Below are 16,613 nucleotides of genomic sequence, written 5' to 3' on the forward strand. Positions count from 1 at the left end.
AACTGACCATTTATTCCTACCCTCTGTTTCCTATATTTAAACCAGTTATCAATCCACAAAGGTTCTTCTCTCTTATCCCATGACAGCTTACTTTGCTTAAGAGCCTTTGGTGAGGGATCTTGTTAAAGGCTTTTTGAAAACCTAAGTACACTATGTCCACTGGATCCCCCTTGTCCACATGCTTGTTGACTTCCTTCAAATAATTCTAGTGGATTGGTGAGGTATGATTTCCCTTTACAAAAACCACGTTGACTCTTCCCCAACAAGTTATGTTCATCTATGTGTCTGACAATTCTGTTTTTTTTGTTTTACTAAACTTTCAATCAATTTGCCCTTTACTGAAGTCAGGCTTACAGGCTTGTAATTGCTGGGATCACCTCTGGAATCCCTTTTTTTTAAAATGGCACCACATTAGCTATCCTCCAGTCATTTGGTACAGAAGCTGATTTAAATGATAGGTCACAAACCACAGTTCCTATTTCCGCAATTTCACATTTGAGTTCCTTCAGAACTCTTCAGTGAATACCATCTGATCCTGATGACTTATTACTGTTTAATTATCAATTTGTTCCAAAACTTCCTCTAAATACACCTCAATTTGATACAGTTCCTAAGATTTGTCACGTAAAAAGAATGGCTCAAATTTTGGAATCTCTCTCACATCCTCAGCTGTGACGACCGATGCAAAGAATTAATTTAGTTTCTCCACAATGGTCTTATTGTCCTTTAGTGCTCCTTTACCATCTTGATCGTCTAGTAGCCCCACTGGTTGTTTGGCAGGCTTCCTGCTTCTGATGTAATTTAAAAAAATTGCTATTATTTTTCGAGTCTTTGGCTTGCTGTTCTTCAAATTTTTTTTGGCCTTCCTAATTATATTTTTACACTTCATCTGCCAGAGTTTATGTGCCATCCTTTCTATTTTCTTCACTTAAGATTTAACTTCCACTTTTTAAAGGATGCCTTTTTGCCTCTCATTGCTTCTTTTACATGCTCATCTATAGAATCGGCTTCTGGCTACTGATGGAGACAACATACAAGACAATAAGAAACTATCGTCTGATGTGGTGTGGAAATTGTTACATTCCTGTTTCCTTACAACATTTTAAAATGATCATTAACTTAATCCTGGAAGAGTGGGGTGGGGACTGGGTTTGCTTCTTGGCCATTTTAAGGTGAACTGGCTGAATATTGATTCTAGTTATTCTGTTATACTTGTATATTGTTATTACTTTTCTTTATTGAGGTAGCTGCATTGAATGGAGGAAAGAAAGTGGGGAAATCAGACATTGATCAGAGAATTCATCCTCCTGGGACTGGGGAATATCCCTGAAGTGCAAGTTCTTCTCTTCTTGCTGTTCCTAGCAATCTACATTGTGACCATGGCTGGGAACATTCTCATCATTGCCCTAGTTATGGCTAATCGACGCCTTCATACTCCCATGTACTTCTTCCTGTGGAACTTGTCCTGCCTGGAGACCTGCTACAGTTCCACCATCCTTCCCAGGATGCTGACCAGTCTCCTGACTGGGAACAGAACCATTTCTGTCAGCGGCTGCATCACGCAACTTCATTTTTTTGGTTTCCTGGCAGCTACAGAATGTTACCTGCTAGCAGCGATGTCTTATGATCGGTATCTAGCAATACGCAAACCACTGCAATATGCCATCTGCATGAATGGTAGGAACTGCCTCTGGCTTGCATCTGGGTCTTGGATCAGTGGATTTCTGGGCAGTACAATAATGACATTTTTGGTGTCAAAATTAACTTTCTGTGGCCCAAATGAAATTGACCATTTCTTTTGCGATTTCACCCCAATGATTAAACTCTCCTGCAGTGATATCAGCCTGACCAACCTGGTGACCCTGATTCTTTCTGCCATGGAAACCCTGATCCCATTTCTGTTAACCATGGCATCCTATGTTTGCATCATGGTCACCATTCTAAGGATTCCTTCCATGAGCGGGAGGCAAAAGGCCTTTTCCACCTGCTCCTCTCACCTCGCCATGGTCACAATTTTTTATGGCACTATTATTATAGTCTATGTGATGCCAAAAAACAGTACACTGAGAGAGCTTAACAAAGTGTTTTCTGTATTCTACACTGTCCTGACTCCCCTGGCCAACCCCCTCATTTACAGCCTGAGAAACAGAGAGGTCAAGGAGGCCCTGAGAAAAGTTTGCTCTAAGTACCTTGCATTCACATGTTTTAATGCTTTGGAATAAATCAGTCTTGATTTATTAGCCAGGAGGCACTATTTAGAACACTTCTAACTCTGGCCAACCCCCTTATCTACAGCCTGAGAAACAAAGAGGTCAAGGAGGCCCTCAGAAAAGCTGTCAGTAAATTCATTGGACCAAATTCTCACTAGATCTCCACAGAAGACAAAGGAGCCTTGCTGGTTAAACCAGCTGATTGGCTGGTCCATGGTGATCACAAGACATCAGATGGGCTTTGTTAAATGAGAATTAATCCCTATGTTTTAAATAGTCTGGTTGGGCTGCATCTAGGCTGATCAATACTCAAACCATCTGGTCCCACCGTAAGAAAATGTTAAGATGTACTGAGTTCTCAGACAGCTGCATCGACTTTAGGGCAGGTGTTTGCTTCTCTTTTCACATGTAAGGTACATGGAGTGGTCTGTGGGGGGTTGTGAGGGGTCTCGGGGTGCAGAGGAGGCTAAATAATGAGCCCCACTATGTGGAGGATCTGAAACAGAGTAAATAAATCTGACCAAGATTGCGACAGACAGGATCCATTCCAGGACTGAAGGTGCTAAAATATAAAACTCGATGAAAAGATCATTTACCTGATGGATGTCCATGGTGCTTGTCTATGCAGCATTTTAATATTTGACTAATATTTCCATTATGATGAAACAAAAACAAAGACAAGAATATCATTTATGTGTTGTCTGTCTATCTTTCCTTTCAGTTAATGCAATTGTCATAATATCTGCAGTTATGTGCATTAATTTTCAGACATCAGTTGTGGCAGCAGAAAAATCAGTACTGAAAAAGGTCAACAAGCAAAACAAAATGACACACTCAGCACAAACATAAAATCTTCCTTCTATTCTGCACATTACAATTCACCAGCTCAAGCCAGCATATACTTCAGTAAGCGTTCAGCATGTGGCATGATGGTCTTAATCAGGCTTTTTCAATCTGTGGTCCGTGGACTCCTGGGTGTCCACAGACTATGCCTAAGATTTTTGAAAGGGGTCACACCTCCATTCGACCATTTTAGGGGTGTGTAAATGAAAAAAAAAAGTTGAAAACCACATATCTTAAAACAAGGCTCTTGTTTTGAGGTCGGGAAATGCAAGCATCAAATCCTTAGCCAAATCTAGCTGTTAGTAGAAAAGTTATTGCAAGATGAGAGATCTCCTCACAGATATACTCACCCAGATGTTTGACGTAGGAATCACTTAGTGAAACTCTGCAGCCTCATAAGGCTCCTTTCTACTGTTAAAATTGATAGGTGAAGTTGTGTCTTGGCTTTGACTTCAATGGGACCAAGGTGACATGCTTTGAATTTACTGCCCACTGAACAGAGTCTGGCCCAATGACCAAATCATGGGAGTGAAAGTTGGGAGAGTTGGGAACACATGCTGAGTGTGACAATTATGGAATAATTTGTTAATCCCATATCAAGTTGACCTGGTTCTGCAATGGGGTTTTCTGCACAAATGTTTTTGATTCATTGCTTCTCAGTGGGGGTTAGGGTGAGTGGTCCAGGATGGTTCAGGCAAGATATAAAAACATACAACTGAGGTGCTTGACTTTTGGGGAAAGGTCTCGGCATACATTGAGGGGTGTGATTCGTGGACCCATCTCAATGTTGATTGGCCTAGGAGAGAGGAAAAATTGCCACCGGAAGGCCTGCCTGTACCTCCGAACACATGCTTGGGGTGGGATTTATGCCACCACCTTAGCACTGATTGGCCAAGGGGGCATGCCAAGAGGGGTGTGAAATGTTTTGGAAAAGTTTGTCTGAGTGCATGAAAAAGTTTGACAGCTTGGGCTCACCTAAATTATTATTGTGGAATGGTTAATAGGGAGCAATAGAGGGTAATGATGGGGAAGGGGCTGCTATACTGTATAATGGGCACTTGGGGAAGCAGAGGGTGGGGGTGGGGAAGGGGCAGCTATACTGTATAATGGGCACTAGGGGCACTAGGGGTAGCAGAAGGTGGGTGGGAAGGGATGGCTGTACTGCACTGGGACAAGTGGGAAGGGGTGGGGAGGAGAAGGCTGTACTGTTTAAGGGGGACTAGAAGCAGGAGAGAGAAGGAGAAAAACTGTAGAAAGAAATTACAGATCCATATACCCCAACACATGTAGTCCTACCCCCTATCCATCTCCTCCAGAGCAGGATCGTCCCTGAAGCCATGATATGCAGCCCCCCATGTCTTGTCCCATCTGGCCCCATTCCCCATGGTAGTATAAAAATAATAATAGGAAAATACAGTCTGGATGAAATTCCAGTGCACAACTGGTATTTAAAGAGCAGTTATCAATGCTGCACCATCAAACAGGGAAGACATGTCAAGGGACCCTCCGGGGATCTTTACAAGCTCGGGACTATTCAGTCATTTCATTTACACCTCAGATGAGGGAGCGGAGAAGATGCTGATAAAATCTGTGGATGACCCCAGGCTGTTAGGGGTTACCAGGGCTTTGGAAGACAGGATTAGAATTCACATCATCTTGAGCAATTGGAGAACTGCTCTGAAATCACTGAGGGGAAATTCATTGACGACAAGTGCAAATTAGGGCACTAAAGATGGCAAAATCAAATGCACGATTAGAAAATGGGGAATAACTGACTAGGTGGTGGCATTGCTGTAAAGGAGCTGTAAGTTATACTGGATCACAAACTGAATATGAGCCAAAAACGTGATGCAACTTAAAAAAAGGCTAATATTATTCTGCGATGTATTTACAGGAACATCATCTGTAAGACATGGGAGGTCATTGGAGGGTGAAGGATGGGAAAGGATCAGCTATCTCATTAACTTAAGTGCATTTAGGATCAGATTCTGATCTCAATTCAACCTGAATATGGGTCTCTGAAGTCAAAGTCTTTCCTTCCTGTTTCCATCAGTCTAACTAAGGTCAGAATCCGGCCTGTATCAGTGACATTGTACATACTATTACATTTCCATTCCATCCACCCATTATAACATAGACAAATATCCTTCCAAGAATTAAAATCATGATTCATCATGTAAGGAATCATAACCCCCCACTCTTTTATATGTAGCTTTAGTACCTGCAGATCGGGTCATCTTTGGCCACTGCCTCTAAAGGTTTGCTGTTACTGGTGTGGACCCCGCCCTAGGGTTCTGGTCGGAAAATAATGCACAAACAGTACTCTTGTGGAGGGTTCCCAACAGTAATAAGAGCATCTGTGGTCCTTATATATAATTGAATATTTGTAGCTTTCTGTTCTTATAGAACCTTGTTTAGCCACTGCCTTTAAAATCTTGCTGTCACTGGTGTGGCTCCTGCCCTAGGGTTCTGATTGAAAACCATGTACGATCAAGTAACCTAGTGGTAGGTCCCCAACAGTAATATGGGCATCTACGGTCTGAATATAATTAAATACTTGTAAACTTTTGTTCTCATAAAATCCTGTTTAACCAGTGCCTTTAAGAATTTGCTGTCACTGCCACGGATACTGCAGCGGGACTCTGATTGAAATAATAAAGCAAATCAGTCCCGGCTGCAGATCCCTGACATTGATATAAGCTTCTATATTTTAACATATAATATTATAACAACTAAATGTTTTAGCCTCATTGTTTTATAGGCCCATATATCCAGGCCTAACTTGTTTATCAGTAATGTCTGACCCACTGGGTGGAGAGGAAACCAAGTATTAAGAAATATGGGTCTGGAACACTGACAAAAGAGGAACTGAGCAGGAAGGGACCAAGGGTCTTTTCCTGCCAGTCTGGCTTTAGAGCAAAATATAGCATACTATTATTGCTTGCTTACTGTAATTGCCAGGTGGAATTGTCAAGTGACCAGCTTAATCACTGCCAAAATGTGTGACCTATGCAATATGCTAATAGCTTGTGCAATATGTACTCGCAATCAAGAAGGCATAAGACAATGTAATTGCAAAAGACCCTAACTGGAAATACCCCAAGCTGAATTTACAGTAAATAACCTGCTGATCTGCAATATTGTAGGGATATTTAAAAAAAAGGTTTATATTAAACATGGTTTATGTGAGAAATGATTTATTGATTTATTGTTAATTAATACTTTATAACTTAAGGTTTATGTTAGAAGTAAATTTGGGATGATTTATTGATTTATTGTTAATTGATACTTTATAACTTAAGGTTTATGTTAGAAGTAAATTTGGGATGATTTATTGTTAGAAATAGCTGTATCTGTGTGAAGCCTGCTCAAAAGAGATACTTTGTATAAAACTTGTTTTGATTTATTGTTAATTGATAATTTATAACTTAAGGTTTATGTTAGAAGTAAATTTGTAATGATTTATTGTTAGAAATAGCTGTATCTGTGTGAAGCCTGCTCAAAAGAGATACTTTGTATAAAACTTGTTTTGATTTATTGTTAATTGATACTTTATAACTTAAGGTTTATGTTAGAAGTAAATTTGTAATGATTTATTGTTAGAAATAGCTGTATCTGTGTGAAGCCTGCTCAAAAGAGATGCTTTGTATAAAACTTCTTAAATGTCAATTGACTCTAAGCCCTGTTCTCTAAGTGCAACTGCTAAATTGGTCAATTAACTCAGCGCGCGAGCTGTCAATTGACTCTGTAAACTGCTAAATTGGTCAATTGACTCAGCACGCAAGCCATCAATTGACCCTATGCCTCAGGCAAAACTGTGTAATCACTACAAATAGAGACCCCCACCTCTGTAAATTCATTTTTATCTAAAGACAGGGAGTGTCACACCCCAAAAGATAAAGAGTGTATGTGAATGAGTGCCTAGTTTAAATGAATGAATGGTTAGGGAGTTACCAGCCTGAAAAATTCAGTGTTGGCCGAAGAAGGTGTCAAGTGGAATCAACCAGATGACCCCCGGAGGGCGAACTGGATTTCACCCCAAGCACCTAACAAACATCTGACAGAATGGAGCCAGCCACCTGCTGATTGGTCTAGCAACAGCAGAATGAAACAACTCCCATGAACTAACATAGGGAAAAATCCCTATAAAACTGGACTCTGAAGACTGAGCACTTTGAGTCTATGGTTCTGCTGCCAGCCTCTAGGAGCATCAGGTGCATCTGACCCGGACTCGGCTCCACTCTTGTGTACAGGGTAGCTGGCCAGTATTCTGTCACAAGCAACTTTAGGCTAGTAACTATAATATCTATACAGAACTTGTATGAATGAGTAGCCAAACAACATTGTTTGCTGTTATCTTTTATTTTATTATGGTATTGACAATAAATGTGACAAATGTCTTGTCCCCTTTAATAAGATCCTGCTGGTTTTTACTGGTCTAATATAATTGTTATAACAATATTAACTACCAAAAATAAGCAAATAACTTGTGTAATCATATTGACATTTTGCGGTTTTAGCCTTTATAAGCTTGGTAACATTTGTAAGGGGGAGAGCATTTTATCCCTTGCATGGGATTTTCTGTCTCTCCCTGTATGCATACTTGTACTCCTGTTTTATCAATAAAGGTGCCTTGACCTGTCTGGCCAAAATTGAATGGGTGGTGGTCTTTTCCCTAACAATCACTATATTTCATGTTCTCCCCACATAGTATTTTGTGAATTATTGGTTTGAAAAACAGTGCAATTATGAGAGGCGCAAATAAGGCTCAGTGGGGATTGTTGCTAGCAAAGCTTTGGATGCACAATATTGTTAACTTGTTTTAGATTTAGGTATGTCTGTTTGGTTAGCTGGGAAGAACAATTGTCTTCTTTGTTTTGTAGTGAGAAATATAGACATAACCTTACTCATCCTTAAGAGCTGAAGCAAACAAACCAATTTCCTTCAGGGAAAGAGATTACTACAAGAAGATGCTTTCAGAGAAGCATCCCACACAAAATGGTAGCTTCTGGGAAGCTGATGTATGTAGTATGCCAATGTCCAATTGCAATAATGATATAGACTATGGATAAAATGTTCAAAACACCAAAGTGATTTATGTGCTTAAGTCCTATTGTAAATCAATGGGATCTAGGCTATATGCACGTGTCTTTTCTAAAGCCCTACCAGCCCTGCTGTTGACCTAGGAATGCCTAGCTTCTTTAGATGCCCCCCCTGTGGTGTTATGTATATTACTCTGATTCCCCTTAAATTACTGCCCACTATTGCTAGAGGAATCCTTAGGACCTGCTGCAGTTCTTTCGATCTTCTATTTTCACAGGCTTTTGAGCCTCTCAAACCAGTCCTGTAGGCTCAGTAGGAGATCAAGCCAAAATCATCAAAGTTAATAACTTTAGTGTTGTTCTTTAAGGCCCGGATTTGTGGAAAGGTGGCTTATCTTTTCCTTCCTGCTTGTATTTTTTTTTTCAGATAGTTGCCTGTTGAGTTAACCCCATAGTGTCATACAGAAAACAGTCTCAGTAACCAGGAACATACAACATTACTACATTATTACAGAACAGCTCCAAATCCATGCTCTAGTTGCACACCAGTTTCTTGGGACGCAGGGATCATTGAGTGAGAGACTCTGGCCTGTTTTATATGGGAAGTTAGATTAGATGCTCATAGTGGTTCCTCTAGCTTTTAAATATATTGATCTATAAACAAATGAAAATTGCAGACACAGATGGCTTTGATTTCAGTGGTTTCTTAAGAGTGAACCAAAATGGCCAGGCCTATGACAGGGAACAAGACATCGAGTGACTCAAAAACACACCTCAGGGTATCACCTTTTAGTGTAACCTAAATGAGTTAGCTCAGTGTCACCAAATTCTCACAAAAGCCACAAATCTATTGAGAGATTTCCTCAAAGCCTCCTTGACTGCTTTTTTTCTCAGGTTGCAGATGAGGGGGTTGATCATTGAAGTCAGGACTGTGTAGAAGAAAGAGAACGCTTTGTTCAATTTCTCTGTGCATATGTTTTTGGTACAACATACGCCATGATTAGGGTCCCGTAGAAGGTTGTAACAACAATCAGGTGAGAGGAGCAGGTGGAAAATGCCCTTTGCTTCCCAGTAGTGGATGGGATTCTTATGATACTGGCTATGATATAGATACAGGATGTCAGGTTAATAGAAATGGGGGAAAGATATCTATGGAAGCAAAACAGAAAGCAACAAGTTCTATCAAGTAGGTATCATCTCAGGACAGTTGGACCACTGGGGTGAAGTCACAAAAGAAATGGTCAATTTTACTGGGACCACAAAAAGTTACTTGTGACATCAAACATATTAATATGGTGACAACCACAAAGGCAATGATAAAAGACCCTGCTGCTAACTGGAGGCAAAACTTGCTATTCATAACTGTTCCATAATGCAGTGGTTTACATATCGCTAAATATCGATCATAAGACATCACAGATAAGAGGCAACATTCTGCAGCTGCCAGGCCACTAAAGAAATAATACTGTACAAAACAACCACTAACAGAAATGGTTCTGTAGCCAGTCAGGAGACTGGCCAGCTCCCTGGGCAGGATGGTGGAGGTGTAGCAGGTCTCCAAGCAGGCCAAGTTCCCCAGAAAGAAGTACATGGGGGTATGAAGGTGCTGATCAGCCAGAACTAATGCTGAAATGAGGATGTTCCCAGCCAGGGTCACAATGTAGATCAGTAAAAAGAGCAGGAAGAGAAAGCTCTTCAGTTCGGAGAGTTTTCCAAAACCCAGGAGGATGAATTCCTTGACGGCAGTTTCATTTCCTAGTTCCCTGTCTGCCATGAGTTCTAACTTTGGAGGAGAAAACAAACTGAACTGACAGTTGAAGAACATCAGGGTACTTTTCAATATACTCCATCTATTTCACTGCACAAATGATTAATCTCCCATTTCCCCTTGTGGTGATGTGTCCGTATCGCTTATGTATCATCTGACCTTCTGCTTTGGATCATGCATATTCTATTTCCTCACCTTCTCCAAGAAGAAATTATAGACTCATAGACTCATAGACTCTAGGACTGCAAGGGACCTCGAGAGGTCATCGAGTCCAGTCCCCTGCCCTCATGGCAGGACCAAATACTGTCTAGACCATCCCTGATAGATATTTATCTAACCTACTCTTAAATATCTCCAGAGATGGAGATTCCACAACTTCCCTAGGCAATCTATTCCAGTGTTTAACTACCCTGACAGTTAGGAACTTTTTCCTAATGTCCAATCTAAATCTCCCTTGCTGCAGTTTAAGCCCATTGTTTCTTGTTCTATCATTGGAGGCTAAGGTGAACAAGTTTTCTCCCTCCTCCTGATGACACCCTTTTAGATACCTGAAAACTGCTATCATGTCCCCTCTCAGTCTTCTCTTTTCCAAACTAAACAAACCCAATTCCTTCAGCCTTCCTTCATAGGTCATGTTCTCAAGACCTTTAATCATTCTTGTTGCTCTTCTCTGGACCCTCTCCAATTTCTCCACATCTTTCTTGAAATGCGGTGCCCAGAACTGGACACAATACTCCAGTTGAGGCCTAACCAGTGCAGAGTAAAGCGGAAGAATGACTTCTCGTGTCTTGTTTACAACACACCTGTTAATGCATCCCAGAATCACGTTTGCTTTTTTTGCAACAGTATCACACTGTTGACTCATATTAAGCTTGTGGTCCACTATGACCCCTAGATCCCTTTTTGATGTACTCCTTCCTAGTCAGTCTCTTCTCATTCTGTATGTGTGAAACTGATTGTTCCTTCCTAAACAAATTCTCTACCGATCCATATCCCTGACAGAACTCTGACAGTTTAATTTTTTTTAATTCTCAGTGGTACCCGAAACTCCTAATATTTTACAGAACAAACAATCTCCTAGGCTGGTATTTCACCTCTGATCATGTTTGGGTTTTGTTTTCTTTTTTATTGTTTCAGGAGATAGACATTTACCATTATATACTAATAACCCTTAATGTCATCCATTTTTTAAAGAAGGATTGGACACAATCCTTCTAAGCTATTGAGTATCAGAGGGGTAGCGTGTTAGTCTGGATCTGTAAGAGCAGCAAAGAGTCCTGTGGCACCTTATAGACATGCATCTGACGAAGTGGGTATTCACCCACGAAAGCTCATGCTCCAAAATGTCTGTTAGTCTATAAGGTGCCACAGGACTCTTTGCTGCTTTTACTAAGCTATTGAGTTGACCTCTCGATCCTGATCTCTTTCTTTATCTCTCTATCTCTCCCTTTGAATACACTGATTTCTCTCTTCATCATTTGTGATGTGTTGATCATAATTATACTTAGACATTAAGAAATGGAACATGAGAACTATTATATGAAAGAAGATTGGAGGAGTGTTTTGAACTGTGTCCCATCCCTCACAATGTCAACAGACATTTTATCTCAGGGAAATACTGTTTTTCAGTTGAAAAAAAGTTAAAACCTCAAGACATTTTTTAAACAAATATTTATTGTCAGTTATTTTTGCTTTGGGCAATGAATTGGCTGAAAATTACTGAACATTTTTCAACCTCAAACCAAAACATTTTCTGTTTTTGCCTGAAAATGTTCTCTCTTATTTTGTGTTTTTGTTGTTCCAAGTAAAAATGAAAGACTTTTGCAGGAAAGCAGATTCTTTTGGAGAAAGCTCAGTTTTCTGTTCTAGAAAACTTTGGAGGTAAATCTTTGGATCAGCCTTAATGTCAACACAAGACCTGGATTTTGATTTGAATCATCAGAATATGCCCAAGTACATTCGATCATCTGTAGTTTCATAAGAGAAATAAATACTTTCGTTTCAGGGTTTAAAGTGATGAATATCTGTTTGGGGTAATGAAGAAATGTGTTATATAATTCCTCTGCTTCCTCAGGAGCATTTGATACTGACCACTATCAAACAGTCTGACCTTGCAGCTCACAAGATATATCTGCGCTGCATTGTAAACCTGGGTGTGCAGGACCTGGGCTTGTGGCCTCAGTGTTTCCATGCCTGCACTTGAGCATCCAGACGGCATTGCTTACAATGCCTGGATATGAAATCATGTGCAGTCTGGAGATACAGGCATAGGATTTCCTGGACGTCACTCCTCTTTGAACTAGGGTAGATCTTTTAGAAAACCCAGACAAATTTATGTTAGCCCTTTCCTGCATTTTGCCTTTATAGTAACTCCTCACTTCACATTGTAGTTATGTTCCTGAAAAATGCTACTTTAAGTGAAACAATGTTAAGCAAATCCAACTTCCCTGTAAGAATTAATGTAAATGAGGGAGGGGGGGGGTTAGGTATCAGGGACATTTTTTTTGCCAGACAAAAGACTATATATACACACACACAGTAGAAGTTTTGAACAAACAATTGAATACTGTACATAGAAATGATGACTGTAAAGCTTGGTTGAGGTGGTGAAGTCAGAGGGTGGAAGAGGGTGGGATATTTCCCAGGGAATGCCTTACTGCTAAATGATGAACTAGCACTTGGCTGAGCCCTCAGGGGTTAACATATTGTTAGTGTAGCCTCAAACTCTACGAGGTAACACGATGGAGGGAGGGGAGACAGCATGGCAGCGAGAGGCAGAGACACACACCATGTGTGTGAGACAGACATGCCTTGCCCCTTTAAGTACGCTGACCCCACTCTAACTATACTGCATTTTTAAGTAGAGCAGTACACTGAAACAGCACGTGCTGCCAGCAAGTTCCCTGTATCCTGAGCCCTGTTGTGTCGGTGCTCCCCCTCACTCTATGGAGATAAGATACAGGAGCAGGGGGCAGGAGTGGGGGAAGGAGGACACGCTGACATTAGCACCCCCCTTCCTCCCCAGGCAGGAGGCTCCCGGCAGCAGCTCCAAGGCAGAGGGCGGGAACAGCATGCGGCTGTGCGGAGAGGGAAAGCTGAACTGCCCTGCAATTAATAGCTTGCTGGATGGATGCCACACAGGGAACTTAGGGGAGCGGGGAGCTGATGGGGGGCTGACAGTCCACCCTGGGTCCAAGCCCCCATCAGCTAGCTCCAACAGGCTGCTCTTTTTGTAAGTCTTGGACAAACCAGGCAGCTGCCAAACAAGTTATAAGGGAGCATTGTGCAACTTTAAAAGACCATGTTCTCTAATTGATCAGCAATGCAACAATAAAACAATGTTAACCAGGACAACGTTAAGTGAGGAGTTACTGTATCTTTTTTTTTTCTTTTTACTCTAGACATTCAGGATTGCATCTCCATCCCACGGTCAAGATATCCAGAAAGGACCAGAAGTTTTGGGTGTTCTGCCTCAAATATGTTAAGGGCACCTGGTTTTCAGAATGTGCATCTTCAGTTTGTCTCAGTTCAGTCTCCTTAATATTTAGGTACCACAGAATGGTTAGACAGTTTTCAAATTCTTGGTCACTGCCCTGAGAATAACTCAATTACTTCCAGTGTGAATGCAAGCAGAAATGAGTCACTCCTGATTCACATCGATTTCAATGAGAGAAACTCACACATTGATTTAAATGGGATTGCACCCAGTCTGCTATTATAGCTAGAGTTTTCAGCTTGGTTTTTTGGATTTAAAAAAATATTTTGACTCTGCAGGGAGTCTATAGTGATGACAGAAATAAAGACAGAAATACAGAGGAAAGAAGGGAGCAGAGAGGTGTATGGAAATGGTTAGATAGATAGATAGATAGGTAGATAGACAGATAGATGGGGAAAGAAAGAAGGAAAGAAAGAAAGATCCCCATATATATCTTTTCTATCTATCTAGCTAGCTAGCTCTGAACCCTTCTGTATTTTTTACTGACCTGCTTGACATGTGTATTGTCTTTTAATTCAATTTCATATAATAATGGATTTATTCCTCATTTTAGTCTGGTCCATAAAATTATTCATATCAGTCAATTATTCACATTCATCAACATTCATAGTGATTCTGGAGAAGAAGCAGCATGATAAGACATAGCTTTGACACAACACATTGAATATTCCTAGCCTGTTAAAGACCATTCCTGGCCTATTAAAGACCATTCTTCCCCACCACCCCAGTGAATGAAGACTTAGCTCACGTTTGCCACTTCAAAATCCCATGATTTAATTGAAACAGAAATGATGGAAATGTTTTACCTTTAAATCTGTTATACTCAAGGCTGATTTTCAGATACCATCCCTTTCCCCAGTGAGTCAGAGATCAGGATACTGGTTCTGCAGTGTATCTTCTTCCATCATCTGCTTCATGTTCTTCAAAAGTGCCAGGAAAGAGATCTACTACGAGTGTTCCTTACAGTGCTATTTGCCTCATGCCCAGTTCCTACAAGAGAGACCCTCTCCAGATTTCTCTTTTATCCCTTCTGTGGGAAGGTGACATCTCCGTTGATGCTTACCTTGATTAATGAGAAGGAAAACTCAGTAACACACTAGTGCTGTAGACGGTACAAACATTAGAGGGAATGGAGACAAACTGCTAACCTCTGAGGAAATGGCCTTCCTTACTACATGCATGTGATGAGGTCCCTGGTCACCTCCAATTATGGTGCTACAGTCCAAGAAAAGACACTTACAAAAAAACTATTGCACATTTTCCCACCCAATTGCTATTTAGGAGACTCTTTAAAAAAAAACACAGAGTTAGGTCTCTCACCCATGTTTTCTGGGACAGAGAAAGGGAGGTACCTGGTCATGTACTCAGTGTAAGATATCAGATAATGGTTGGGATTTTCCAACATGCTGCTGACTTTTAAATGGACTTCTGTTCTTAAATCATGTAGACACTTCTGAAAAGCTCACATACTGTATTCTCTGTTCCACCCTGGGAAGGATGAGAGAGGACATTCAGGCTGAAAGTTTTCAAGGGGCCTCAGTGATATGGGCCCTGCATTGCCAATGGCTTTTGATGGCATTTCAGTGTCTACCTCCCTTAGAGACATTTCAGACACCCAGCCTCCAGTCCCAGACTTCTATGGAGACACAAATGTTTACACATATCTTAGTGACTTCACATTTTTCATTATCTATGCTCTAATATGCCCATCAATGTGGCATCTGGGAGTGTCACTCACATTCATGGACTTATTCTTCCAGAGTCCAAGTGTGGTAGGGGACTATTATTATGCACAGGGGAAACTGAGGCAAGGGGGGATTAAACAGCATCTCAGAGTCACACAGTGAATGTGTGAGAGAGCCAAGTAGAGTCTCAGACTTGCAGACTTTAAGGTCAGAAGGGATCATAACGATCATCTAGTCCAGTGGTTCTCAATCTTCTGTACTGATGAGCCTTTTCACATAGCAAGCCTCTGAGTGCGACATTCCCTTATAAATTAAAAACACTTTTTAATATATTTAACACCATTATAAAAGCTGGAGGTGAAGTGGGGTTTGGGATGGAGGCTTGCAGCTTCTGACCCCCCATGTAATAACCTCTGTGACCCCCTGAGGGGTCCTGATCCCCAGTTTGAGAACCCCTGATCCAGTCTGACCTCCTGCACTTCACAGACCAGAGATGATTAGCTGCCCACTCCTGCAAGAGGCCCATAGCCTCTGGCTGAGTGACTGAAGTCCTCAAATCATGATTTAAAGACCTCAAGTTACACAGAATCCACCATTTACTCCAGTTAAAACCAGCAAGTGACTACGTGGCTGCAGAGGAAGGTGGTAAAAAACAAAACAAAACAAAAAAAAGCCCTCAAAATTAAACCAGGGTCTTTGCCAATCTGACCTGGGGGAAAATTCCTTCTGAATCCCAAATATGGTGGGCAATTAGACCCTGAGCATGTCGGCAAGACCCACCAGTCAGACACCTGGATAAGAATTTTCAGTAGTAACTCACAGACTATGACAGAAAAAATAGGTTATCTTCTCAAAGAAAGAGATTGGGTTAGTCTGCCATGACCTACCTTTAGTAAAACCATCGTGTATTTGATCCCATTTACAGTTTACCTCTATGACTTTCATTACCCTGTTTTTCAAAATTTGTTCTAAGAGCTTGCAAACAATTGAGATCAAACTAACAGATCCTGAATTATTTCCTCCCCTTTTCTTATATAGTTTTTATATTTGCAGTTCTCCAGTCATAGGGTAAAACGCTTGAGTATCTCAAGTTCCACTGTCTTGATTTAAGCTCAGAACCATCCACCCTACATTTTGCACTCTGATTTTATCTGAGTTCACAGTGTGGCAGTGTGTGGGCATGGAGAGCATCTAGCTGGTTTCCTATGTGCTTTTAAGCTCGCTAAAGAACTGCCTTGACCAAGGTGGGTCTTTCTATCCGCATCCAGTGGGGAAAAGTTGTAAGCTGCCTTGTCTGCTCTGTCATATCTCTTACCTCTAGATTGGCCAAGTGCAGTATATTTTTGGGCGCTAAGAGCCCCTCGGTGCCAACTGGCAGAGGAACCAATGTATGGTGATTCAAATTACACCTGACATACTCACTACACCTAACACTTTGCTGTCATTATTGCCCCTTCGCATAACACAAGACCCAGAGATCACCCAGGGGATGTTTTGAAGGCCAAAATTTTAACTGGGATTAGATAAATTGATGGAGGATAAATCCATCAATGGCTACCCCATGCTCTT

General features: G+C 41.0%; 1 protein-coding gene across 1 annotated transcript; it reads left to right on the top strand.

Moving 5' to 3' along the window:
- The first annotated feature begins 1,256 nt into the window (after positions 1-1,256).
- LOC127031793 (olfactory receptor 1020-like) lies at positions 1,257-2,222 on the top strand. The gene has a single exon (XM_050918828.1). It carries the CDS (start codon positions 1,257-1,259, stop codon positions 2,220-2,222), a length of 966 nt encoding a protein of 321 aa, XP_050774785.1.
- The last annotated feature ends 14,391 nt before the right edge of the window (positions 2,223-16,613 follow it).

Source organism: Gopherus flavomarginatus, chromosome 11, assembly GCF_025201925.1.
Source record: "Gopherus flavomarginatus isolate rGopFla2 chromosome 11, rGopFla2.mat.asm, whole genome shotgun sequence".
In the NCBI taxonomy this organism is placed as follows: Eukaryota; Metazoa; Chordata; order Testudines; family Testudinidae; genus Gopherus; species Gopherus flavomarginatus.